The sequence below is a fragment of the Castor canadensis genome, chromosome 13 (genome assembly GCF_047511655.1).
Source record: "Castor canadensis chromosome 13, mCasCan1.hap1v2, whole genome shotgun sequence".
In the NCBI taxonomy this organism is placed as follows: domain Eukaryota; kingdom Metazoa; phylum Chordata; class Mammalia; order Rodentia; family Castoridae; genus Castor; species Castor canadensis.
Genome location: NC_133398.1, coordinates 39341773 through 39352113, shown reverse-complemented (window position 1 = coordinate 39352113; position 10341 = coordinate 39341773). Strand labels below are relative to the sequence as shown.

The following is a 10341-nucleotide window of genomic DNA, read 5'->3' as shown; positions in this document are numbered from 1 at the left end:
TCCCTCCTTCTCGGCTCCGGCGCTCCCGCGGCGTGAGGCGCTCTAGCTCTCCTCCGCCGCCCCTCCCCCCGCGCAGCCGCCGCCGCCGCCGCCCGAGACCCCCACGCACCGCGCTCCCCCTCCCCCTGCGGCCCCGCGCGCCCCCTGGCCCCGGCGGCCCCCGAGGAAAACAAGAGGGCGAGCGAGCGCGGCGCTCCCGGGCCGACCCGGCCCCCTCCCCTTATCATCGCCGGTCCTCTGCCTCCTTCCTCCGCTTCCACCTCCTCTCCCCCCCCCGCCGCCCCAAGTAGAGGCCCCCTTCGGGGGGGGGGAGGCCCCGGACCGGGAGCGAATTCCCTCAACTTCCCCAAACGCTCCCCCTCACGGCCCGAGTGTAAGAGGTGGGCCCGCGCCGGCCTGCGTCTGCTGTGAAGAGGACCCCGGGCGGGCCCGCGGGCCGTCTGGGGCCTGGTCCGGCCCGCCGGGCGTGTGGCGGCTGGGGCCCGGCCCGAGGGCGAGCGGAGCGCAGCGGAGGGGAGGGGCCTGGTCCGGCCCGGCCGGTGCGTGAGGACTGGGGCACCGGCCCCGCACGGCCGCCGCCGTCGCGATGGCCCAGCAGCAGATGACCAGCTCGCAGAAGGCCCTGATGCTCGAGCTGAAATCCCTGCAGGAGGAGCCGGTGGAGGGCTTCCGGATCACCCTGGTGGATGAGTCCGACCTCTACAACTGGGAGGTAGCCATCTTCGGACCCCCCAACACGCTCTACGAAGGCGGCTACTTCAAGGTACCACCCCCACCCCTCCCGGACCGGGCTCTCCCCGGCGGAGGCCTCGGCTCTCCGCCACTTCGGGCTGTTTTTGGGGAACCAGCAGTTTGAGCCGAGGGGGCTCCTCACCTCGCAGCCCCCTCCCCCACCTCGGAGGCTGGAAGGCCTCGCTCACCCAGTGCCTTTTCTTTGTCATGGGGCGGGGGCGGGAGGCCACACTGCATCGGGAAATGGGAAAGCCTCTCTGGCTGGGCTGCTGACTACCGGGGAAGGAGGACTGTCTTTGTTTTGTTTCTCCAGCTGAGGGTGTGTGGAAAGCGAGATGGTCTGTCTTTCCTTTCTCGACCTCCCATCAGAGCCCTCTCTGCGCAGGCTGGAACTGCCCCAGAGGGCAGGGTGACCTGCACTTTATTGGATTGGACTTTTATTTTTTGGGGGGGAGGGTGAGGATGGGGGATGGGCATTAGGCTGTCATTCCCGAGGCTGCCAGTGCTCTGACATTTTAAGGACTCGTTGGGCTTCTGGGGTAGTGGGAGTTCCAATTTTCCATTCCAGTGGGTGGTAACGAGGAAGAGGACCCTGGAGGGTGATTTTTTGTTTGTTTTGTTTTGTTTTTTTAAAGGGTACTGCGTTGTCTTGCCAATATCTACTTAAGGGAACTTTAATTTAGTACTCTATCTACCTTCCTTTTCTATTTACCTCAGTCATTGCTTTTTTTCACATGCCCTTTGTCCTCGCTCCGCCACCAAGTTTACTAGCTATGTTTTCTACATGGAGAAACATCCATAAAGGGTGGAACATATCTTGTAGGGAGATTGATAGTTTCTCCTTTAGGGCGTCAAAATTAAAAGATTTGCCCAGGTGGTTAACTACAGCAGAATGGGGTCATCTCACAGATGAAAAGTATCATCGAGGTGAGATGGGTTTTCTGGGTGGGATGGCTCCTTAGGCAGCCACCGTAGACATTTCTATTGTTTTCTAGTAATTATTCTGGAATCCAGTTTTGTTTTGTTTTTTTTTAACTCAAAGGTAGATAACAAGATACAAATACTGAGGGTGTTTTTTGTTTTGTTTTTTAACTTCTGTTTGGACTTAAGCATTTTTGTAGGGAGGAATCCCAGACTGAAGACTTAAAGTCTTTTAAACTGTGGAGGCAGAGATAGAGGAAATGAGTGTTTAGGAAACCATCTATTTTTTTTTTTTCCATTTCCAAAATTAAGTAAAATAGGCCAGTGAGTCAATTTTAGTTTGTTTTGAAGGGAGGGGTTATCTTGGCACAAGGCATAAATGAGTATCTTAGTCATGTAGTTGTGATGTGTATTTTTAGGACTACCCAATTACTTAACTCTTGTTTTCTTCCCTTTGCAAGGTAGAACCTCAGTTTCAGGTTTTAAATTAGGTCAACTTTGAAAATGGGAGTAACATGGATATGTTTAATATTCATGCCTGATAGTTACTGAATACCTAGCAAAAGGACGTTTAAAAAATATTATGTAAGAGTTGTATCCTTACCAACTATTTGGTTCTTTTGTGGTCAGCATACACTTACACTTTTTCAGATGCAGATATTTAAAATTACTTAGTAAAGATACAAGTTATTAGTGACAAATTGGAAAAGGTATTACTGTGTCCATGTTGAGGTACATTTTCTGTCAAGTGTAAGTGCTTATTTGGAGATAACTGGAAATATTGCACAAAATGGGATTTATGTGATATTTTTTCTTTTTATTTATTTAATTTTGTGTGTATGTGTGTAACTTTCTAACAAACCATTTTTTAGCAAACTATACTGGCTAACTTTAATGGATAAAGTTTAATTTCCAAGAAGTAATTTTGATTTGAGACAACTGATAGTTAAGATAAATGGGTACTAGTTAAATAATCTTTAATGAAATGTTAAAAACAAAACAACAATATGAGAAAGTCAATGGGGGTTGCTAATTGTAATATTTTTGCTTAGTATTTGGGAACAGAGTGTGGCAAACTCTTGGTTTAGAATTGGTAGTACAGAAGTATTTCCTGATCAGTATTCACTGTTTTAAAAATAAAGTCTTTGGGATGTTGGTGTAGCTCAATGGTAGAGTGCAGCAGCCAGCATGCATGAGGCCCAGTTTGATCTTCAGCATCACACGCACACACAAAAATAAAGGCTTTCTAACTTCAGACTTGTTAAAAAGAATGGCTTAATCTCCTATTTGTTATGTATTAGTGTTAATTTTCTTTTTTTTTTTTTTTTTTTTTTTTGGTGTGGTTCTGGGGTAGAGCTCAGGCCTCCACCTTGCAGTTGTTCTACCACTTGAACCATGCCCTCATCCCAGTGTTAATTTTCTTAATCTTTGAATGTGTTTGCCTTTAATTCTCCTCCCCACCAGAATTTTTTTTTTTTTTTTTGGTGCTGAACCCAGAGCCTCTAGCTCTCTCTCTAAGCTGTGTCTCTCTAGCCTCTTTACCTTTGATTCTGACTTGTAAAGTATGTACATTTTTTTAAAATCCAGTATTCAGTGGCTTTAATTTTTTTTTCTCCTTTTATTTTATTGTTTTTACATTTACTTACATGTGTATACATTGTTTGTGCCACCTCCTCCACCAGTTTTTTTTTTTCTTTTTTTGTGGTACATGGGCTTGAACTCAGGGCCTTCACCTTCAGCCATTCCACCAGCCCTATTTTTGTGAAGGTTTTTTTCAAGATAGGGTCTCTTGAATTTGAACCTTGGCTTCGAACCTTGATCTTCCTGATCTCTGCCTGTTGAGTAGCTAGTATTATAGGCGTGAACCACCGGTGCTTGGCTTTTTTTTTTTTTTTTTTTAAATTTAAAAAATTTTATTTTTTTATAGTTGTACGGGGGGTACATTTACAGGAATTACAAAAGTTCTTACAATATGTTATAGTTGAATTCACCCCAGTACACACATTCTTAAACAAGTTTTATGTTTGAGTGTTCTGTAAGAATTTGTTCAGTGCATTCTTTTCTGACTTTTATGTGATTAGTCCTTCATTGGAAAAAGGCAAATATATGGTCATTGTTTTTTATTTCATTGCTTTTGTCTTAAAACAAAGCTTTTAGTGTGTTCCACTACAGCTGCAGCTAAAAGTTGGCACAGAGCTTTCAAATGTTAGTCTTTGAAAATTTAGTGTAATATGTTTTGAAGTTAAACTTATTTTTGTAATTGACAATCCTTCCAAAGCAGTGGGACTGCCAGTCATTCTTTAAATTTTTCATAAAATAACTCCTTTAACATTTAGATGTTACAGGCTTCTGACTGATCTTTTTCATCATGAAGTGGTTGTCACCAGTCTGTTCAAAACATGAAACTGTGTTGGGAACTATGAGACCTGTATTATTTCTCAGAATTTTTGTTTTTTTGAGTCATTCTGCTTTTGCTTATTTAATATCTGTTATCTGTGTGATTCTTAGCTTTGCGGGGGGCATGAATGTGGGGTGGGCAAAAGTAGTTTCTTCTGTTTTTTGCATACTTTAAAATCTTTTTATTAGCAAATATTGTTTCATATAAAGTACATTTGCATATAATGTACTTTGATCATACTCCTCCTGTTACTTTTTCTTATCCACCCCACCCTTATGAAATTTTTTGAGGCCTTGTTTTTTGTCCAGTTTCTTGATCTCATTTTAGGGAATGTCTGAATTTCTTTGCTGCTTGAAATTTTTCCCTGTAGGGTGTCAGTCACTTAAATAAAAGACAAAATAGGAGAATACTTAGGACAGGGAGAATAGCTCTGACTTTATTTTGCTAAGGAACAAATTGAAATTTTTATTACTATGTTACTGTTGATCAAGGCAGCAGTAAATGAAAGTTTTAGCAAGTCCACTTCCTTTCCTTTAAAAGGAATCTTTTGAAATAATGATGATGATCATAACTTAATGTGAGTGCTTTGGTATAGAACCTTCCTGAAACACTTGAATTATTTTTCTGAAAGCATGGTAGCAGTGAGTCTAGAGTCACAAAATGAGAGTGCCTCTTTTATGATAAACACTAACATGAAATTTATGTGATTAAAAACTTAAAAGTATTTCAGGTTTTTAAATTTTATTTAATTATCTAATTGAGGTAATAAAATACAGGTGATAAAATATGTGTCTATATTTTTGTGTGTGTGACTGGGGTTTGAACTCAGAGCTTCATTGCTCTACCACTTGAGCCACACCTTCAGTCCATTTTGCTCTAGTTATTTTGGAGCTAGGGTCTCACAAACTGTTTGCCCAGGCTTGCCCCAAACCTCAATCCCTCCCATATCAGCCTCCCAAGTAGCTAGGATTATAGGCATGAGCCACTGCCACCCGATGATGAAATAGATTTTAAAATAAATGGAACACACCTGTGTTGTTTTTAAACTGACAATTTAGGAAGTATCTGTTTGGTAAGTTTTCCGTAATAACACTTTTTTATCATATTTTTTTGTGATGTCACTGGGACATGAACTCAGGACCTCATACTTCCTTGGTAGGCTCTCTACCACTTGAACCACTCCACTAGCACTTTATCAAATATAACACTGACTTATGCTAAGGAAACTCTTCAATAATATATATGAAGACAAAGGAATGTACATTATTTGTTAAGCTTCATTTGTTCTAGAATAAATGAATTTATTTTCTGCTTCTCTTCCCAAAAATCAGACTTAATCTTTGTGTGTGGGTATGACTTTTAGATAATAGCATATTCTTCTAAAATTATTATTATTATTATTATTTTTTTCGGTACTGGGAGTTGAACTCAGGACCTACACATTGAGCCACTACACTAGCCTTTTTTTTTTTTTTTGTGGTGGGTGTTTTCGACATAGGGTCTCAAGAACTATTTGGCAGGGCTGGCTCTGAACTACTATCCTACTGATCTCTGCCAACTGACTAGCTAGGATTGCAGGTGTGAGCCACTGGCACCCACCTTCCTTCCATTTCTTTTATTTTGAAAAATGTGTATTAGGCTGTTGCAGTGGCTGAAGTGGTAGAGTACCTGCCTAGCAAACTTGAGACTATGAGTTCAAACTCCAGACTGCCAAATGGGGGAAAAGCCAGAAGGAAAACAAAAAAATTAATTTTATTGTACTTTTTTTTTTTTGGTACTACCAGAGTTTGAACTCAGGACTTTGTGCTTGCTAGACGGTATACTACTGTTTGAGCCACACATTCAGCCCTACTTTACTTTTCTAAATGCACATAGAATATAAATAGACTCCTCCTCTGTCCTTCCAGACAAGCCACTCTTCCAACTTCTTTCTGGGCACATGCAGTCTTCTGCCTTGTCCTCCAGAATAGCTGGGACTACAGTCAAGGGCTGCCACACCCGCTGATTCTATAATTTTTTTTGCATGGGGGTGGTTTGGTTTGAGACAGGGTCTCCTTCTACATCCTGGCCTCTTAACTCACAATCCTCCTGCCTCCACTATCTGAGTGCTGGGATTAAATTGTGATATACCATGTTTGCTTTTCTGTATTTCTTTTCTTTTCTTTTTTTTTTCTTTGACAGTAGTGGGGTTTGAACTGAGAGCTTTGAGCCTGCTAGGCAGGCACTCTACTGCTTGAGCCATTCCTCCAGTCCCATTTTGCTCTGGTTATTTCGGAGGCCGGGGTAGGAGGGAGGTGTCTCATGAACTGTTTGCTCAGGCTGGCCTTGAACCTCAATCCTCCTAAGTAGGTGGGATTACAGGTGTGAGCCACCAGAGCCTAGCTCTACTGTCTGTAATTCTGTTTTTGTTTATTGTTTTTTTAAAATTTTGTCTCTAATTTTTTTTTTTTTTTTTTTGGTGGCACTGGAGCTTGAACACAAGGTTTCATGCTTGCTAGGTAGGTGCTCTTACCTCTTGATCCATTCTGCCAGCCCTTTTTTTTATGATGGGTTTTTACAATATAAGGTTTTGAGAACTATTTGCTCAGGCTGCAATCCTTCTGCCTCCTAAGTAGCTGAGATTTACTGATGCCTGGCTTCTGTCTGAATAATTGCAGAAATTTTTTTTTTTTTTTTTTTTTGCAGTGCTTTAAGAAAAGGCATTCCCTAAGAGATAGTAAAGGAAAGTACTAGGATACTGAAAACCTTAGATCTTTTATGAATGATATTCATAAAAATCTTTGTGTGGATCAGGGAGATGGTGGTACCCATCTGTAATCTGAACATTTAGGAGGTTTACACAGAATTTTGAATTCGAGGTCAGCATGGGCTACATAGTGAAATCTTGCCTCAAAAAATTTTTTTGTGTGTGTGGATTTTAAAATACAAAAATGTGGGGTATAGGTGTTATGGACACAATTGTAAAATGTTCATGAAAAGCAAAGCTTTTAAACTTTTAGGACCAATTAGAGCATTTGTCAGTATAACCAGTGTTCATCACGATAAAATGTCCTGTTCCATTTTTTCAACTCGGTATTACTGGTCCTAGTCTAAGGTTCCAGAATAACCTGTCTGTTGAAGACAGGTGAGATAAAGGAGGCCAGCAAATTGGTTCACTTCTAATTATAGGAAGGTAATAGGAAGCATTTGAAATTCAGTGTTTAGAACTACAGAACTCCATCTTGCTGGAAGACAGTATTTAAAAGTTTTAATTCTTACATTCCTCAACTACTTTTGGACAGTTTTATGTATAACTACATAATTGTCTGAGTAAGATTGAGCCTCTGTGTGTGTGCTGTCAACACAGAACTAACTTATTTCAGCTTATTCAGTGACATTATTATTCAAAGTTTATGTTAACATACTTCTAAATGAATTGATTCTGAAGTGAATGGAGTGATAGATACTAAATTGAAAAGATAATTTTAGTTCAGATTGACAGGGTTTGGTATTTAAATAATACTGCTATATGAGAATTGGAAAATTCAGATGTTTGAATATGTATCTAAGATGGACAGTAAACAGTCTACTTTAAACACCTTTACTTGATTTGTTTTGTAACAACTATAAAGATTTTGGGGGATTGGGGTTCTAGCTCAGTGGTAGAGTGCTTGTCTACCATATGAAAGAACTAGGGTTCAGTCCCCAGCACCATAAATAAATAAATAAATATATTTTGGTTATTGTCTTCAGGCTCCTATAACAAATTACTATAGGCTAGGTGGATGGCTTATTTATTTCTTGGTAGTACTGGGGTTTGAACTCAGGACTTGAGCCACTCCACCAGCCTTTTTTTGGTGTTGGGTATTTTCAAGAGAGAGTCTGTTGAATTGTTTGCCCGGGCTGGGTTCGAACTGAGATCCTTCTGATCTCTGATGGCTTATAAACAACAGAAATTTATTTCTCATAGTTCTGGAAGCTAGAAAATAGAAATCAAAGCGTCAGATTCTTATGAGGGCTGTCTTCTGGGCTCCAGATCACTTCTTGGATCCTCCAAATGGATCCTTCCCTTTTCTTGAAGGATGTGTCCTGAGGATTGAACCCAGGTTTTTTTTTTTTTTTTTTAGGGGATGCTGGGGATTGAACTCAGGGTGTTTTATGAACACTAAGGCAAGGGTCTACCACTGAGTTCACCCTCAATTCTTTTTTCTTATAAAGACACATTCTATGGGGGTGGGGTCGCTCATAATCTATAACTCCCCCAAGGGTCCACCTTTCTGCCATTTTCTGCCATCCTATTGCGGGGGGGGGGGGCGGGGGGGGCGGGGGGGCGGTTTAGTATTTCAACATATGATTTAAAGGGGGATAGGAACAGCAGTCCTTTGTAGTTTTGATACAAACAGTAAGTTGAACTGTGAACTTACTGGCAAAATAAATAGAATGAGACTTAAAGCATGCTACAACTTGGAATTTCATGTCTAGTGGATACATATATATATGTATATATACACTGTACGTATATATGTATATATATACTCACATATACAGTTACTCTCAATATAGTACTGTAGCTATTAGGAGCTAACACTTGTTGAGGGCTTACTATATACCATGTACTTTACATAGAATACCTCATGTAATCCTTCCATGAGATGTTTCCTTTTATTTATCATACTGGGGTTTGAACTCAGGGCTTCATGCTTGTCAGGCAGGCTCTTTACCAATTGAACCACTCCATCAGACTTTTTTAAAATTTTTGGCAGTACTGGGGATTGTACTCTGGACAAGTGCTCTACCACTTGAGCCACACCCCTACTCTTCATTTAGCATTTAGAGAACCTATGTTACTCAGAGGTCATTTAACTTGCCCAAGGCTAATCATCTAGAATGTTGTAGTGCCAACTTGTAATAGAGACTGCTTGTCTCTAAAGCCTGTGCTGTTCTATTAACTGAAATCCTTGACTAATTGGGGTGATGTTTGAAGTTGTAAAATTTTAAGAAAATCAAACATATGAAGGATTTTACAAGGAACTATTTTAAATTTTAGTTAATTCTAAGGTAATTGTCTGAATTAGAGGGAGAGACTGTTTTCATGACTTTAGCTTAAGTCTCCAATCTACTGGAAAAATTCAGTTTTTCTTTGATGATTTGAATAAGAGAATACTAAATATTAGAAGGATTTTAAATTAGCAATTTGATTCCTTTAACAGTAGCTTCAGAAGTTAAGTGTTAGGATTAGAAATGATCATAAAACACCTGAAATGACAATGATAGAAGCAGTTATAGTTCTCAATACAATATTGGTTTGTGCTTTTTTTTTTTGAGATTGTTTTTATTTTTTTCCAGGCTATTGTTACTTTTTGTAGTGCTGGGGATCAAACCCAGGACCTTCTACATGCTAGGCAAATGCTCTGCTACTGAGCTACATCCCCAACTCCTGGTTTATTTATTTATTTATTTTTATTGTTTTATTATTCATATATGCATACAAGGCTTGGGTCATTTCTCCCCCCTGCCCCCACCCCCTCCAATTCCTGGTTTATGGTTTTGTTTTTCTCACCTGAGTTTGAACTCAGGGCCTCAAATCAGCTCTACTACTTGAGCCATGCCCCCAGCCCTTGTTTGTGCTTTCAAAATAATAATGCCTTGATACATTTCCAAGTTTATGTAAGTATCATAGGGAAAAATTGACTATAGAAAACTTTTTTTTTTTCTTTGAGACAAGGTGTGGCTATATATGTAGCTCATGCTGTTGGCCTCAAACTAGCTATCCTCCTGTCTCCATCTTCCAAGTGTAGGGATTACAGGTGTGTACCACCATGTTCAGCCTGGAAAATTATTTTTTTGGTCAACTATTATCACTTAATAGTTGAGTCTGTTAAGTGATAGTTTATTTATTTTGGGGGGGTACTGGTGTTTGAATTCAGGGTCTTATGCTTACTTAGGCTTGAGCCACTTTTTTTTTCTTTGTTTTTTATTATTTATTTTTCTTGTGTTGGGCATTTTTGAGATAAGGTCTTTTAAACTATTTGCCCGGGGCTGGCTTTGAACTGCAGTTCTCTTGATTTCTGCCTCCTGAATAGCTAGGATTATAGTTGTGAGCCACCAGTACCTGTCTTTAAATTTTTTTTGGAGACAGCATCTTTATGTAGTCCAGATTGTCCTTGAACTGGTGATTCCCCTGGCGAAGCCTCCTGAGTGCTGAGATTTACCACCATGCCCACCGTCACCTTTTAAAAATTCTTTAGTTATCTGTTTTACTGCATGGGAAAACTGATGTTTAATTATTTTTTTCCTTGGTGTTATTGGGG

The 10341-nt window shown here is 40.3% G+C and overlaps 1 protein-coding gene across 3 annotated transcripts in view; it reads left to right on the top strand.

Annotated features, from left to right (window-relative positions):
- Positions 1–5: 5 nt before the first annotated feature.
- The window catches only part of Ube2r2 (ubiquitin conjugating enzyme E2 R2), an 87304-nt gene continuing 76968 nt past the window's right edge, over positions 6–10341 (top strand). The window contains exon 1 of one of the 3 annotated variants that reach the window (XM_074051598.1): positions 6–763. In XM_074051598.1, coding sequence (XP_073907699.1) covers positions 587–763 — 177 coding nt within the window. In that variant the 5' untranslated portion in view covers positions 6–586. The remainder of the gene's footprint in view (positions 764–10341) is intronic. The other 2 variants (XM_020163848.2, XM_074051599.1) reach the window with 2 other exon arrangements.